Source organism: Lycium ferocissimum, chromosome 3 (assembly GCF_029784015.1).
Source record: "Lycium ferocissimum isolate CSIRO_LF1 chromosome 3, AGI_CSIRO_Lferr_CH_V1, whole genome shotgun sequence".
Taxonomy (NCBI): domain Eukaryota; kingdom Viridiplantae; phylum Streptophyta; class Magnoliopsida; order Solanales; family Solanaceae; genus Lycium; species Lycium ferocissimum.
In genome coordinates, this window is record NC_081344.1 from 41,425,228 (window position 1) to 41,443,215 (window position 17,988).

Here is a 17,988-nt window from a genome sequence, read left to right on the forward strand (position 1 = left end):
CTAAAAATATTAAGTCAAGCTAAAATAAGGTTGGCTACCCGAACTTTAACCTTATTGCGAGGTTCGAATCCCCACGCGTGTCCCCCCCCCCCCCCCCCCCCCCCCCCCATGTAATTAATTTTTTTTTTTTAAAGTACGACCAATAAGTATTAATTATACGACAAGGAAAAAAAATACTAAGTTATGTACTTTCACTATCTAAACCAATGCAAAACTAAAGAATAGATATCGAACGTTATTGTCATTTTTAGTATTTGAATGGAAAAATGTCTAAAATACACCCCAACCTTTGGTCGAATTTACTGTAACACACCTAACCTTTACGGGGGTCCTATTACCCCCTGGATATATTTTTAAAGAATTTCTTTGGCATTTATCGAGTGAGCTGGATAACAATGAACAAAATGCCAAAAAACAAAGGAGTCCAGTCATTTTCAGTTCATTTCACTTGTCGAACAAAACAAAAAATTAAAATTCTCTTCTACACTCTTAATTTTTTTCACGGAGAAAGCAATTGATTCTCTTGGAATTTGATCTTGTGAATCGCTATATGCTTTCATAATCGAGTCTTGACTTGTGTCGTGTTAGATTTTGATTTGATTTTTCCGATAAATGCCAAAGAAATGCTTTAAAAATATATTCCGGGGGGGGGGGGGGGTGGTAATAGACCACCGTAAAAGTTAGGTTTGTTACACCAAATCCGGGCAAAGGTTGAAGTGTATTTTAGACATTTTCCCTATTAGAATTGAATTTCTTTTGTTAGCATTAGTATTGATTTGATTTTGGTTGGGGCTATATTTGAGTTACTAACGTCTATTAGCTATAAAACTTATTAGATCATTCAAAATTTAAATTCCAAGCTTGAAATAATATATTAAAAGACAAAAACTATGAAAAAACTTAAGAAATATATATAATTACATTACAAATAAATTTTTTATATGTAAATTATTTTTAAACATTGTGTATATGTAATGTCGGATTGATTTGATTCGATTTGACATTTTTTAGTTAAAACCAAACCAAACCAAACCAAACCAATTATGGTCGGATTTTTTTTTCTCAATACCAAACCAAGTCAAACCAAACCACTTGTCGGATTTTTTCTTGGCTTGATTCGAATTATCGGTTTGATGCGATTTATCAGTTTTCTTTGTACACCCCTAGCCATAGCACCTCCAGCCTCCCCCAGCCCACCCCTTCCAAACTGGAAGGGACATAAAATTCAATGTCCTTCAATTCACATTCCATAACACAACAATATTACATGGTTCAACTCTACGGAAATTTCTAACATTGGAATAAACATGCATCAAAGAATGACTAAGCTTTGCTTCAGCTTCTTCTTTTCCAGGAGAGATGCAAAATGGCCAAACCTTCAGAGCTGTTTTGCCCTCTCATTTTCCTGAGAAATGTCGAAACTTCATGAGCACAAAAACAAGATATGATCTGTACATGCACTAGAGATGACTTTGCTTCAGCTTCTTCTTTTCCCAGGGAGAAAACGTGTCAAACAACGAGCTGTTTTGCCTCTCGTTCTCCCTGATAAATGTCGAAACTTCATGAGCACAAAAAAAAAAAAAAATGATCTGTACTGCACTAGAGATGGCTTTGCTTCAGCTTCTTTCTTTCCCCAGAGAGAAAAAAGCAAACATAGGAGCTGTTTTGCCTCTCGTTCACCCTGAGAAATGTTGAAACTTCATGAGCAGAAAACAAGATCTGATCTACCAGATTAGACCTTCAGACTACCAAGACTTATATGCACCACATTTATTCTGCACTGTACCACTTCTCTTAACACACAAAACATCAGGCTGCACCACAATTACCCTGCATATAGCAGATTGTCCTCTTAACAACCAAATATCAAACTGAATCAGACTTTTCATCCCTCGAGTCTTTCTCGCGGTCAACATTGTCACCCTCACTTTCATCGGATTGGATTACCCTTCCATCTGTGGTTCTGGGCTCTACGCCTACTTTGGGGCAGTCGCCATTGGGACAAGATGCTTCATCACCAACTTGTTGAGGTGATGTTGTATCACTGGTTTCTGGCATAGTATGAGGTGTTTCAGGTTTAGGTGGAGTAAGGAGGGATTGACGGCAGAGGGGGCATGTGCTATGAGTGGCTAGCCAGTGATCAATGCAATCCATGTGAAATATATGACCACACACAGGTATCTGTTGAAGTTTATCATCTGCTTGGTAATCACCTAGGCACACTGAACACCTGTCACACCAAAGAGACAACTTCATTAGAAAATGTGTTCAGAGTGTCTCTCTGTTAAACCTTTTCTTCTCTTCATAATCTGTAAATCTTATACATAACGAAAATAAAACCCACAGCAGCCACTATAGTAATTAAATTTTGGGGATAAGTTCGATAAGAGATAAAAAAACAATACACAGCAGAAAGTGCACCAACAGAGAAGGTTGAAGCAACAAATATCTTAGATGAAGTCGCAGACCATTCATGATAAATGCATTTTAAGAGATGGGCCTTCTGTTCCTATGATGACAAACTCAACTCTTTATGATGAAATTTGGTTGGACCCATATATTATTGTTAGCGGGGACAATATTATTTTCACAAATTTAGGTATCGATGTCTGAAGATCCACATATAGTTGTTTGTGTCGTGACACTCCATATAGGCTATTTCTTTTACCAACATGAAAATTTTGTACAAGCAATCAACATTTGGATGCTATTTCTTTTTCTCGATACTGCTCCATGCTTGCTCCCCAATTCAGGTGTAAAAATTAAAAAAAGCCTCAAGGAGTTCAAGCAGTTCGATTACAGGGGCAGATCTTCACTAATATTTACAAATTAACAGGTAGTAGGATTTAATTTATCTAGACGCATAAGGAGATGTGCACAATGTGCTTGTACTTATCCTGAAAAAGAAAAATAGGCCGGATCTATTTGCTTTTCATTTATTTCTCTAAATTACATCCAGTATTTACACATGTATAGGTGTCTGATAGTGATATCAAAGTTGGTGCAAATGCTAATACATGGACTTGGAGATGACTGTACCAGGTCAAAACTGGAGATTTCTGGTTTGAAAAAATCATGAAAAGACACACTACTGGCTTAATTGGTTCAGAGTTTTTTTTTTTTTTCCTCAAAAAATTGGTTCACAGATTGAATATTCTTTCCCTGTTAGACAAGGCGCCACTTGGGAGATGCCTCGAAGGTTGTGAACTTCTGATATTCCTATAGATGCTACCACCGACTGGATATTGGTGGAACTAAGCTCACTTCTCATGCACAAGAGAGCAAATCGAACGACAGCAACTTAATTTTGGTGATTTAAAATCTACAAATTGACATCCATGCAAACTGGTTGCTAAAATTTGACATTATACATGAGGGATCTGCATAGCAGCTTGCCACCTTTGTCAACATGTCAATGTGTTGGATTTGCGACATCAAGCAGCTATCTTTTGAGAGGTACTATTACACAAGGGGAAACACATAAAATTGCCTGTTGAGACCATAAAATCCTTATATTACATCAAGCCAAGTGATTTCCGTGCTTGATTAGTCCTTCATTCTACTTTGCAATCTACTACAACACCAAAACAAGTTACATCCACCACATAACAACCCACAAAATATATATTAGCTAACGACCTTCCATAAATCAATTATCACTCAACCCCAGCCTGATCGCTAATCAATTGTGTTATTAATACTCTTAATACCAAGACACATGTCAATTTCATTTCAATACTAAATAATTTGCCTTTCAGACAAATCAGGGATCTCATGATCTCACAATTATTCTTGCACTGATAACTAGGTTAATATCAACAAGTTGGTATCACTTATAGGAATTCCTAGCTTCCATGTCTTTTAATTTTAGCGCAGTCTCATTCTTCTTTTTTTATTTTATTTTTTATTTTTTTAAATATATATAATTTTTATTTAAGATCTTGCGACTTTCCTCCATGTGATTTTAGGTTTACCTTGAATCATCATAACTTACACCTACAGATCAATACATTTGCCACATCTATGTTCAATAGATCGATATATGAGGAGGTCTACCGAGAACATGGCTAAACACTCGAAATATCAGAATATCCAATTTGCCAAAATGTCAGGTTGGTTCATAAGGTTGCAAAGCTTTGTTAGAGATATTCCTACCCGTCCCCTTTCTAGTGGGGTTCAACATAAAAAAGCATGGAAAAAGGTCAATGGTGTAGACTCCCAAAGCATAGAAAGAAATCAAGAAATAGAGAGAGACTTACTGTGTGTCTTTGACAGAGAAGCTCTCGTGGAAAACAATAACTGGTAGCATCTCTCTCACCTCCTTCTTCAGCCCCAATTCACACTGGTGGAAACAACCAGAAATCAGTTAAGTTATAACAACAACACATACTAAATAATAAAGATCAATCAATAATTTCCAAGTCCTTAACATACCCTTGACAATTCGTCAGCTTCCATATTATTGGTGGGCAATTGTGGACTCCTCATCCTTAAAGAAGACCAGTCAACCCTTCGACGACGAAGATAAAATATGTAGAAAAATACCAAAAGTAAGAAAGCAAAGAAAACAGGTATTGAAAAGATGAAAGCTTGATAAAGATTCAAATGAGATGAAGCTTCAACACCAGTGCTTTGCTGGGATGAAGCTTCAGAGTAACCTTTTCCAGCATAACTAGACATGACTTACAATTCTTTTTTATCCTTAAATACAATCCTGGCTCTGGGATAACAACAACAATTGTCCCATATAAATGTGAATTCAATTTAGTGTAAGTATGAACAAGACTCAGATGGAAATGTTAGCTTGAAGAGAAGAAAATGGCAAAGGAAAAGACAGATCAGAAAACTAGGATAGGTGCAGGTGGAGATAGATAGATAGATATCTAAGAGAGCAAATTTACATATATAATGGAAGGAAATTAATTTATTAGACAAAGTCTTGGGATTTGTACTTGGGAATCTAGGTAGAATTAATTTACTCTTCTTCTGGTCTTACAACTTGCAAGTAGGCCAACTTCATGCATCCTCCTTTACGCACAAAAAGACAAACCTGCGGGACCACACATGACATAAATAAAATATGCCCAGATTTTTTATTTTGTTTTGTTTTTTGTTAAATTTTTGATTGAGACCCATTGCGATTTTCGGAGATCTCTCCAAAACCCCCAAAGGTTTTGCCTTTTTGTTAGTTGTTACTTGCTAGTATCTCTACTTTTTATTTTTTATATATGCCAAGTATTATATATTATATTATATATTATTTACATTCAACAAAAGTACCCTCCTAGGTCGCACTAATTAAATATGACTGTATCCAAACAGATAAAATAGACTCAATTATTTTAAACTAAGCTCTCGTAATGTGGACAGAGATATTTTTTACACTTCTGAAAACTATTTTTCAACACACCTTAAAGAATTTTTTTTTTTCAATTTTCAACCAAATCTATATCCAAACTCTAGCTAAATTACCTAATCTCCTTCGGGTTAACATATGTTGATGGTTCAATATGTACTTGTGGATGTGCAACTTGGTTTTGACATGGCAACTAAAGTGGACTCAGATCGGTTAGCAGCCTACACGAGAGGACTACTCGACTTGGGAACATGGCATGAGATGTAGGAATAGAAGAAGGTAGACCCTTCCCCCGTGATTGTCCTTCAAAGGTTAAAAAGACACTTAATAGTTTTCTTTAGTCTAGAGAATGAATCCAAACTAAAAGTTAGTCTTCTTTTATCCATATCCTATGCAAGACTTTCAAGATTATCTAATTGAGTTCAACCGTGTTAAGTGTTAAAAGTAAGTCGTTGTTAGCACTATCTTCAGAAGATAATCTCTCTGGTATTTTATTGGAACTCATCAAACATAATTATCCGTTAGCTTGGACAGGCTTGCTAGTGCTCATCAACCATATCAAGTAAGTGTGGTTCTAGAAGAATAGTTTAAACAACATCAATAAAGGTAAATAAGATGAGCAAGGTTAACTAAATGATCTGTCAACACTCCGGTGTTATATCTTGATACTCTATAACATGTATGCAACCTAAAAGGTCGAGAAAATGTAGGGTTGATGGTTGTAGATGGACTGTCGGACTCAGACAAGCTGAAGCAAGCAACCCAAAGTGTAAAGCCCCGGGAAATTTTCTATTTATTTACGTCGAATTCAAGTGTCAATGCGTGATAAATACATGGTTTAATGTTATGTAATACAGATGATGTGATTCGGAAATGAATCTAATTTGTATTGAAATGGTATAGTGTCAAAAATTGGAGAGGTTTGGAGTTATCTACCTTTATCAAGTACTATCAACCGGGAACCTGATTCTCAATAGAGGAGGATACAATATATTCTGGAGCAGAACTCAAAGACCTCCAAAGAAGAACCTATCAGAAGAAGCCCTATGAATACTCAATGCCAGGCAAGGGCAAGGAAGACTAATAAAATGGGGGGATGAACTGTGGAAAAATCAACCATGAAGTCATCTCAATGTGTGTTGGAAAAAGGAGGAATCTGCAACAGATAGACAAGAAGCAGACCGACACAGACTTATGGTAATCAAATACACCCAGATAAACCACATGGAGGAACTGGTTCTGCAAGGATAGTAAACATATAAGACAGGACAACCTATCAAAATAACACCTACAAAGAAGTTGGTTCCAAAAGAAAGATGTGTTGAAGAAGTGGGGAACAACACAAACCTACATTGATAGAAGAAGCAGCTAAGCAGCAAAAATTGAAAGATAAACTGACCACAACAGACTTCTCCTTCAATTGGCTATGAAAAGAGAGTGTTTGAGACATATTCTAAGTCGAACAATGTCTTAATCATTCTTATACCTTTACTGGTATGCATTCATCGCAAGGACAATCGAGCACAAACAACATACACAGCGAGGAACCTAGTGGTTTTTATGATTATTAGGTATGCACCTTCTTTCCAATTGAAAGTTGAATAAATATGTCTATACTGCCAATCCATCCTAGTCAGTCATTAAAACCCGTTCTAGAAAGAAACCAACTTGAGTTTCCTTATACCAATACCCAAGTTTACAAAACTCCTCCCTTATTTGCAAGTCCATATCTTTTGGTCAGTTGACACCTCAACCCACCTCAGATGATTACAAATAGAAATCTCCCAAAGTCACATAAGCTAAGAAATTAAAATATTCATTACTATAGAACACAAGTAGTGACCCAGGAGGAGGGATAGAGTGAGAGTTTGGAAAAAGAAGAGGGAGACACTGAACATGGAGAAATATTAAAAGAGTTAGTGTCTATGGGGTAAAGGGATTAACAAGAGAGAAGCTTTCAATCTGGAGTATTAAAAAAAGGGGGGAGGGTGGTCGCTCTGAATAAAGTTAGTAGGTATGAAGAAAGAAAAATACAAGGATGATTGAGAGGGGGAACTACATTGAATAATAAGAATTCTAAAGAGGATATATGTACTCACCAACATAGGGACTTACTACCAAATTGAGCCTAATCAAAGAACCTGATCCCTATTCCCTCACAGTTTATACTAAGCCTAAATCCTACCAAATACCGACCTGAATTTCATATCTTTCCTGGCACTGTAGAATGATATATAACAATCATTTGTTTTGGGTCTTATGACTTAAAGTGGTGCATGCAAATCTTAAGGTTTTAACTAGATTACGTCGTTAGAGCATTTATACTTATTCATGACAATGCAGCTTGAGTGGCCATGAGTTTAATATTGATCAAATAAACTGGATCTTGTTGGACACTTATTTTTTATGATGTCAAAAGGGGGAAGATTCAGTTCATATACAGATCATGTGTCAACATCAGATATATCAGGCCATACAATACATTGACCACATAAAGATTGAAGATGCTCCAATATGTTAAAAATTGAAAGCTACTTACATACATATCCCAGTTGCCACTTAGGATTCATTGAAAATGAACCGGTTCTTATTTATAAAAGAACATACATATATACATACATAAACACATGTGAAACCAAAAGATTTATAAGGTTGGAAAACAATTATATCGAGAACCTAGTCGCATATCATACGTACCTACCCGAGCCGGGCACAACCCATACCCCACAAACATGTACAAATATCGAATCGTCTCGGATTATCCTCTAATATACGAAACACAAACATTAAAAAAACGGAATCGAAGACGGGACGAGGATGGCCCCACGTACCCAAATAGTCATATATACGTAACATATGTACAACAAGATATATACCAAAATATCACTTCCGGATCAAACCCCGCTGGGAGCTCTCCCATGCCCGTACGTACCACTAATACCCTAAGCTGGCGGCGTACATAGTGCGCGTATATACGTAAACTCCGTGTTAGGCATTATAACACATATCATACCCCGCGCGACAACCCATACCCCAAGGGGGTCGGTTTAAAAGATGTACCGAGTATGTAAAGCGAAACATAATATACAAAATACAATAACCCGAATCGTATATGTAAAAATCATAACGTACGGATATTACGAAGTAGAGAGCGCGCGACGAGAATCGGTTCGTACGCGGTCGGACTTACCCCCGAGCGTACGTACGAGTCACGAAGACGTACCGGTAGCAAGCCGAAACATAATATACATAAATACGTAACCGAATGGGCGATACGTAAAAATCATCGTACGTAATTACGTATCTCGATGTATGTAGACGAGAATCGAGAATCGATCGTACGTACGTAAATGTAACGGACGGAACTATGCATGCGCAGTCATAATTACATACGTACGTACATATCGAAATCGATCTTAATCACATACGACGGATCCCGGCCCTTTCATAAGGGACGCGGTAACGAACCCGCCCTCGTAGTACGGACGCGGTGGACGAACGTAATCAAATCATATGCCATCCACAGGCCGCCATCCCCGTAATACCACATAATCGGATCATAGCAGGTCATATCGGACCATATCAAATACGAACGGATCCCGGCCCGCACAATCCGAGGGACGCGGTGAACAATGCAATGAGGTGCACGAATCACGTAACCCGGCCCGGCACAACAAGGAGATATTGAGGCATCCACGAACGTACAAATGCGAAACCACATACATACGGACCAACAGACATCGAATGAAACCGAAATAGTCCGGAAGACGGATCGAATCGAAGTAGTCGGATTATGTCAAAACGAGTGTCCGTAGTCGTTCCGGATATCGGATTAGTATCCAAAATTCGTATAGATAGTCATAATACACTTTAGTTTGCGGACGAAACATAACTAAGAGCTACTTATGAAGAACGGACGTAAATAGACCAATTTGAGTCATACCGGGAGTATCAGGGTATTGTGGGCCCACCTCGGACCCAACCTTAATAAAGTACATAAATTATAGGTAATACACCTTACAGAACCGTCCATAATCATTTTAGAACGTTTCAACTCCATTTATGGAGGTTACATACTTATAGATCAATTTTAGAAGAAAAGGGGTTCGGTCTTGCGACGGATTTTGCGCTAAATTCAACCTCGGATTACGAGAAGCAGAAATGTCATCGAGGCTCGCTGCGAGCCCGTCAGACTCAGAACATGCCAAAGAAAGATAGGGAGGGCTTTACATACCTCAACTACGCCTTATGCTCGCTTGGCTTCACTTCCAATTTCGTCAGAAATCTGCAAATGGTCACTCTTGCCAGTTACTATTCATGAAGGCTAACATTTCAACTTTGGTTTAGTATTTGGCCACCGAAATTTCGGCGACACCTCCTATAAATATGACGCCCGAGAATTTAACTCGGCTCAAAATAACCAACAACAAACCAACAACAACACCAACGGCACAATTATCAATTAGAATCGCTTACTAACATAAATAATCTTCTTTCTTCATAGAGCAACAACTCTAAACCAACTTCGCGTTTCCAAACTAATATCGATAATTTCATACTCATTACACATTCAAGACCATTCACATACCATCCGGAAACATTTCACATCATTTCACAAATTATAGAAAAATTCCACCGAAACCATAGTTCGTTCCAAACGTCCAACTTCTAACATAAACGTCTATGACATATTTATTTTTACCTTTCATTTCCATTAACAACTATCATGATTTGCATCTTACAACATCATTCTCATGATTACATAACTATATAAAATCGCATACTTCCCGACAACAACTTAACAACCAATTCTTCATGAAACTTAAATCGTTATTCTTCCATTTTCATCACAAGACTTCAACAACACAATTGACATACCAAATAATTTAATTAACTTTCATTTCATACCAAGCACCCCACGGCTACATTCCATAATTTCCAACTTCCATCAATTCATTCTACTTTCATTTCCAACATAGATTACACCATAAACACACTAAATTACAACATAAAATTCAACACATAACCATGCACATGCACGGCTAGATATGTATATACACACACACGGCCTACACACCATATTCACAATCCCATGCTTTTCATTCAATTCCACACACTATGACATGCATATAACCTTCCATAACAAGAAAGAAAACATGAAATCTTTGCCTTCTCAACTACCATGGCTCACGGCCATATGCATATATCCCCTCTTTTCATGATTTTCAATCTTTTCCATACACTACAACATAGACAAAGCTTTCATAACATACAAGAAGAGTTTAAATCTTACCTTTCTTCACTAAGTTCTTCAATCAACCAAGTTGTCCACTTGAAGAAACAAATGCTCCTTCTTCCAAAACAATTACACCAAGTTGTAGAGCACCTTGAATTGGTGGAAATACCACAAGAAAACAATTTTTGGAGAAAGATTTTAAAGGGCCAATTTTCTATGGCCAAAGCCGTAGCTCCCTCTCTTCTTTTTTTTTTTCTCTTCTTGTTCTTGCTTTCTAATTTTCTCTTGAATCTTCTATGAACTCATGACTCATATATGGTCCTTATATTAATTGACCACATGGAAATTAATTAAGTGAGGTGGGCTTGGCCATGTAGTTGGCCGGCCACCCCATCCTTTTGGGCCCAATTTTCCTTTTATTTCTTTGAGCCCAATTTTGCATGAGTCATATTTTGTAATTTCCGAAATGAATTTTCAAAATTCCAATTTTGCCCTTAGGCCTTCTCCATTGATTCCGCATTCAAACTTCCATAACTAACATACACATACTAAGAAAAAATCCAAACTTGACCTCATTCCTTGCAAGTCAAGGTTACTTCCAAATTTTCGACTACGCAAAAATGCCGGATGTAACATCCTCCCCCCCTTTAGAACATTCGTCCTCGAATGTTAATTCAACCTCATGGTAGATCAAAATCAGTTGGGGAGGTCTTCTTATCAATTTCATACTTGCACTCAACCGAAGAACTTGTAACGACCTTTCTTTTTCCAACTTCATCCATCCTTCTTCAATATCGCCTTATTCGGGTTGTTCGTACTGTCTTGAATCGAATATACGGCGAACAAAATCTTAACCAGAACCAGAAAGTCAAACGGACATCAGACGGAGTCATATTCGGAGTCAGAAGTACAAAAGTACGACAGACAGAATCATATTCCGACGATTATCTTAGGCGAATTCAAATTCGAAGCCAGACGTACAAAAGTCTATCAGACGGGTCTATAATCAGAGTCAGACATATAGAGATTTATCGGGCAGATTTCGAAATCAGAATCAGATGTGTAGACACATACATCAGACAGATTCACAGTCGAGGTCAGACGTACAGACGTATGCCAAACGGATTTGTGACCGGGGGCAGACATACAGAAATATACCAGACAGACTCGTATCGGAGTCAGATATACAGAAATTTGTCAGACCGACTTGAGATCAGAATCAGACGCACCAAAGTATACCAGACAGAACTATGATCAGAGTTGAACGTACAGAGGCGTATTAAACTGAATTTCACCGAACACAGGGACATAGAAATATGACGTACAGAATCGCGATCAGAGATGCAGAATATGATTAACCAGAACACAATACGGATCAAATGCACGTGTTTTCCGGAAAGAGATTAATTACATACACAGGGTCCGCATCCGGGTCCCCGCCGACCGATCAACGCATATATGCGGTTCGAAGGACCGCTCGCACTGGGTGCTCCGCCGCGACCTCTGCCACGACCTGCCGGCGCTGGCATACCCCGCCCCGTGGGGCGCTGGGCCACTGAAGGAGAGGACGAGCCAGCAACTGATCCGGTGGGCTGGGCTGAGCCACCTGAACTGCCCTTATACGGGCACTCTCTCACCTGATGATCTGGACTACCGCAAAAATAGCAGGCGCCCGTAGCGCGGTAGCACTCCCCCGGATGGGGCTTACCACAATAAGTACACCGGGGCATAGGTGGCCTAGACTGACCCGAACCCCTACTCATCTGTGGGCCTGATGCCCTGAAATCCTGGCCGGCCCCAGACGGACCTGCGTCATCAAAACGCCTACCGACAAACTGTGTACCCCGGCCTGACGGAGGGAGGGACCTACCGGACCGTCGCGAGAACGTCCACCTCGGGAATCTCCGAATATCCTCAAATCGGGCCCTCTTGGGGGTCCGTCTCCTATCATACTCCCTACTAGACGGTCCTCCCGCTGTGCCGGTCCTCTACGCCCGTGCATAAGCACGTAATCGGGCGATATCCATACCCGGCCTGCGCCGCCATAGCCATGCAACAATCAACTAGATAGGGATCCAACCCCATCACGTACCTAAGTGCATCCGGTCCTCCATATCGCCCACAATCGTCGGCGCATACCGGCCGTAGAGTCAAACTCCGGATTATACTCGAATACTCGCCCTCTCGCTCGATCGCAAAAATCGGTCAACTCTCGCCCGTCGCGCCTCGGTGGTAGAAAGTGGCGGAGGAAGGCGGCGAAAACTCGTCCCACGTGGCCGGGGAGCGCCTCACCCCTAGACAACCCCCCAAGACTCATACCAATGAAGGGCAACATCCCGTAGCTCGTGTGGAAGCTCGACGACTCGGCCGCCGGCCCGGACCAAATCCAACGAACGCCGCATCTGCCGAATAAAATCATGGGGGTCCTCGTCGGGCTTAGACCCGAAAAACTCTGGGGGGCCACATGTCAGAAAATCCCGGACCCTCAGGCTATCACGCCTGTCATCATCATCGCCCCTCTGTCCGCGTCCGCGAACCTGTCCAGCCACTATCGTCGTCAACGCCCGGACCGCTCCCTCAATGTCCTGTCCTCTCGCTCCGGCCGGGAGCGGGTGCGGAGCGGGGCGAGGGCCTCGCTCCGCCTCATCCGGTGGCGGAGTGGCCGAACCCTCCGACCGGAACACACGGCGTGGTCCGAGCACGAGCCCGGTAACTCTCGCATCTGGATAGTCTCTCCCTCCTTCGCTTTGCCCTTCTGGGCAGCCGCTGCCTTCTTCGGAGGCATCGCTGAAAAGTATAACAGATCGTCAGAAGGAGAAACATCCTGATAACACAGCTCTAACGCACGATCTAAGAGTCAAAGAAAGGGTAACATAACATCCTAGATGTCCTGTAGCTTCCTGTTTATAGATGTGGGGCCCTACACACCGATAAACAAGACTCTACTAGACACGGCTCGCGTACATTCCGAGAACCGACCGCTCGATACCACTTTTGTCACGACCCAACCCCGTGGGCCGTGACGGTGTCCTACTTGGACACCCATACGTACCTACCTAACGGTCCGACATACCGGATAGCTAATGCGTTCAAACATACATAAATCCATACGTACATATAACGTACATCATACGAACATACATATATACATACATAAACACGTACGTGCCGTTAGGGCTATTATATCGAACGTAGTCGCATATCATACGTACCTACCCAGACAGTGACAACCCATACCCCACAAACATGTCTGCAGACCTCTAATATACAGAACAGAATTAAAAGACGGAATCAGAAGACGGGACAGGGCCCCGCCGTACCCAAATAGTCATATATATACAGAACGTATGTACAACAGAGATATATACCAAAATATCAGCTCCGGATCAAAGGGAGCTCTCCGGACGACAGACTAATACCCTAAGTCAAGCGGCGTACCGTGCGCGCGTACGTACACGTGGGCATGTAACACAGCCCCGCGAAGCAAGGGGGTCAGTACGAAGATGTACCGAGTATGTAAAGCGGAAACATAATATACATAAATACAATAACCCGAATCAGATACGTAAAAATCATAACAGACGGATATTACAGAAGTAGAGCGGACAGAATCTTAATCGGACTTACGGAGCGTACGGACGGAGTCATAAGGACCGGACTTACGGGCGTATGGGCGATTTTTCGGACGGAACCGGATCTCAATGTATGGCGGACGAGAATCGAAATCGATCGGACGTACGTAAATGTAACGTACGGAACTATGCATGCGAGTCATAATTACATACGTACGGACATATCGAAATCGATCTTAATCACATACGGACGGATCCCGGCCCTTTCATAAGGGACGCGGTAACGTAACCCGCCCTCGTAGTACGGGACGCGGTGGACAGACGAATCAAATCATATGCCATCCCGGCCGCCATCCCCGTAATACCACATAATCGGATCATAGCAGGTCATATCGGGACCATATCAAATACGACGAGATCCCGGCCCGCACAATCCGAGGGACGCGGTGAACAATGCAATGAGGTGCACGAATCACAGAACCTGGCCCGGGCGCAGTGAAGGAGATATTGAGGCATCCACGAACAGACAAATGCGAAACCACATACATACAGACCAACGAAGTAGCATCGAATGAAACCGAAATAGTCCGGAAGACGGATCGAATCGAAGTAGTCGGATTATGTCAAAACGGTGTCCGCAGTCGTTCCGGATATCGGATTAGTATCCAAAATTCAGATAGATAGTCATAATACACTTTAGTTTGCGGACGAACATAACTAAGAGCTACTTATGAAGAACGGACGTAAATAGACCAATTTGAGTCATACCGGAGTATCGGGTATTGTGGGCCCACCTCGGACCCAACCTTAATAAAGTACATAAATTATAGGTAATACACCTTACGTAACCGTCCATAATCATTTTAGAACGTTTCAACTCCATTTATGGAGGTTACATACTTATAGATCAATTTTAGAAGAAAAGGGTTCGGTCTTGACGGATTTTGCGCTAAATTCAATCTCGGATTACGAGAAGCGAGGTGTCATCGAGGCTCGCTGCGAGCCTGTCAGACTCAGAACATGCCAAAGAAAGATAGGGAGGGCTTTACATACCTCAACTACGCCTTGTGCTCGCTTGGCTTCACTTCCAATTTCGTCAGAAATCTGCAAATGGTCACTCTTGCCAGTTACTATTCATGAAGGCTAACATTTCAACTTTGGTTTAGTATTTGGCCACCGAAATTTCGGCAGCACCTCCCCTATAAATATGACGCCCCGAGAATTTAACTCGGCTCAAAATAACCAACAACAAACCAACAACAACACCAACAACACAATTATCAATTAGAATCGCTTACTAACATAAATAATCTTCTTTCTTCATAGAGCAACAACTCTAAACCAACTTCGCGTTTCCAAACTAATATCGATAATTTCATACTCATTACACATTCAAGACCATTCACATACCATCCGGAAACATTTCACATCATTTCACAAATTATAGAAAAATTCCACCGAAACCATAGTTCGTTCCAAACGTCCAACTTCTAACATAAACGTCTATGACATATTTATTTTTACCTTTCATTTCCATTAACAACTATCATGATTTGCATCTTACAACATCATTCTCATGATTACATAACTATATAAAATCGCATACTTCCCGACAACAACTTAACAACCAATTCTTCATGAAACTTAAATCGTTATTCTTCCATTTTCATCACAAGACTTCAACAACACAATTGACATACCAAATAATTTAATTAACTTTCATTTCATACCAAGCACCCCACGGCTACATTCCATAATTTCCAACTTCCATCAATTCATTCTACTTTCATTTCCAACATAGATTACACCATAAACACACTAAATTACAACATAAAATTCAACACATAACCATGCACATGCACGGCTAGATATGTATATACACACACACGGCCTACACACCATATTCACAATCCCATGCTTTTCATTCAATTCCACACACACCATGACATGCATATAACCTTCCATAACAAGAAAGAAAACATGAAATCTTTGCCTTCTCAACTACCATGGCTCACGGCCATATGCATATATCCCCTCTTTTCATGATTTTCAATCTTTTCCATACACTACAACATAGACAAAGCTTTCATAACATACAAGAAGAGTTTAAATCTTACCTTTCTTCACTAAGTTCTTCAATCAACCAAGTTGTCCACTTGAAGAAACAAATGCTCCTTCTTCCAAAACAATTACACCAAGTTGTAGAGCACTCTTGAATTGGTGGAAATACCACAAGAAAACAATTTTTGGAGAAAGATTTTAAAGGGCCAATTTTCTATGGCCAAAGCCGTAGCTCCCTCTCTTCTTTTTTTCTCTTCTTGTTCTTGCTTTCTAATTTTCTCTTGAATCTTCTATGAACTCATGACTCATATATGGTCCTTATATTAATTGACCACATGGAAATTAATTAAGTGAGGTGGGCTTGGCCATGTAGTTGGCCGGCCACCCCATCCTTTTGGGCCCAATTTTCCTTTTATTTCTTTGAGCCCAAATTTGGCATGAGTCATATTTTGTAATTTCCGAAATGAATTTTCAAAATTCCAATTTTGCCCTTAGGCCTTCTCCATTGATTCCGCATTCAAACTTCCATAACTAACATACACATACTAAGAAAAAATCCAAACTTGACCTCATTCCTTGCAAGTCAAGGTTACTTCCAAATTTTCGACTACGCAAAAATGCCGGATGTAACAAGGCCTAACCCACATATACGTCTACGTACCCTAAATGTACCAGAATCATATGGCGGCGGGATGTACCCCCGAACAAACAAATACATATGCCACGAACGAATATGTACCAAAAGGCGGGCTCCTAACAAGAGCACCCAAGACCGGGCCGACGGGAATCCTAAGCCGGCGGATCACCAAAAATCGCACTCGCGGGTACGAAACGCAAACCCCTCGTAATATGGGGTCGTTATTTAAATATGTACCGAGTATGTAAAGCATGGAATATCATAAACAGTAACCGTACCGAAACGAGGAAAAAAAGTAGCACAATAACTGTAAAAATCATAACACTTGCCTTTGAAACATAAATCATACGTATCCATTTCATATTCGAATCGTGGGACCGAGAACGCAGTCGTAAAATCATCTCGTACACATGTATAAATATAACGTGCCCCGGCCCTCTAGTGAGGGGCGCGGTAAGTAAAACCATCATATCATATACATATAACGTGCCCCGGCCCTTTAATGAGGGACGCGGTAAGTAAAATCATCATATCATATACATATAACGTGCCCCTGCCCTACAGTGAGGGACGCGGTGAACGTCATCATATGCCATCCCGGCCACCTCCCCATATCATCATATCATTATCATATCATATAACATGCCCGCCCTCTAGTGAGGGGCGCGGTGAATCATACCGTAGAATCGTGCACGAATACATGCCCCGGCCCGGACGCAGTTGAAAGAGATCATAATAGCTCGCACGAGCGAGGGTGAGAAACCATATACACAAATCATCATCACGACTCAACAACATAATCAAACGAAATCTCATTTAAAAGTTAAACAACAAATAAGTCATGTTCCTTCCGAAAATCATTCGAGAACATATCAAGTAACATTTTTAAAAAAGTCAGAGGTACGTGTCCAAATCATATGACATAGATGCAGTGGAGATCAAAAGTTTCAGTCGTCATTAGCGCACTCAATAAAAATAACAGCCAACCCCGTAAGTTGACTAAAGGCTCCGAGCTTCGGCACCCAAACACAATCACCAATCCCGAATCACGCATGTATAGCTTATACAGACACAAATATCAAACGCCTGCCTTCGATTATATCAAACCTGCCGCAAACATACCTCA

The 17,988-nt window shown here is 40.5% G+C and overlaps 1 protein-coding gene across 2 annotated transcripts; it reads right to left on the minus strand.

Moving 5' to 3' along the window:
* Nucleotides 1–1,231: 1,231 nt before the first annotated feature.
* Nucleotides 1,232–4,931, minus strand: LOC132050232 (E3 ubiquitin-protein ligase ATL59-like). 2 transcript variants are annotated; one of them, XM_059441377.1, is made up of 4 exons: nt 4,688–4,928; nt 4,435–4,510; nt 4,260–4,342; nt 1,232–2,230 (listed from the first exon to the last, which is right to left on the minus strand). In XM_059441377.1, exons 2-4 carry the CDS (start codon nt 4,486–4,488, stop codon nt 1,867–1,869), a joined length of 501 nt encoding a protein of 166 aa, XP_059297360.1. In that variant the 5' UTR covers nt 4,489–4,510; nt 4,688–4,928; the 3' UTR covers nt 1,232–1,866. The 2 variants fall into 2 exon arrangements, with proteins under 2 accessions (XP_059297360.1, XP_059297359.1); XM_059441376.1 differs by having other exon boundaries at nt 4,435–4,931.
* Nucleotides 4,932–17,988: the final 13,057 nt, after the last annotated feature.

Coding starts and splice junctions, on each gene's coding strand:
- LOC132050232 (XM_059441376.1), bottom strand. CDS start 4,680: ATGTCTAGTTATGCTGGAAAAGGTTACTCTGAAGCTTCATCCCAGCAA. Junction 4,343..4,434: donor AAGCTGACGAATTGTCAAGG/GTATGTTAAGGA, acceptor TGTTTCCACCAG/TGTGAATTGGGGCTGAAGAA. Junction 2,231..4,259: donor TTCTCTGTCAAAGACACACA/GTAAGTCTCTCT, acceptor TTGGTGTGACAG/GTGTTCAGTGTGCCTAGGTG.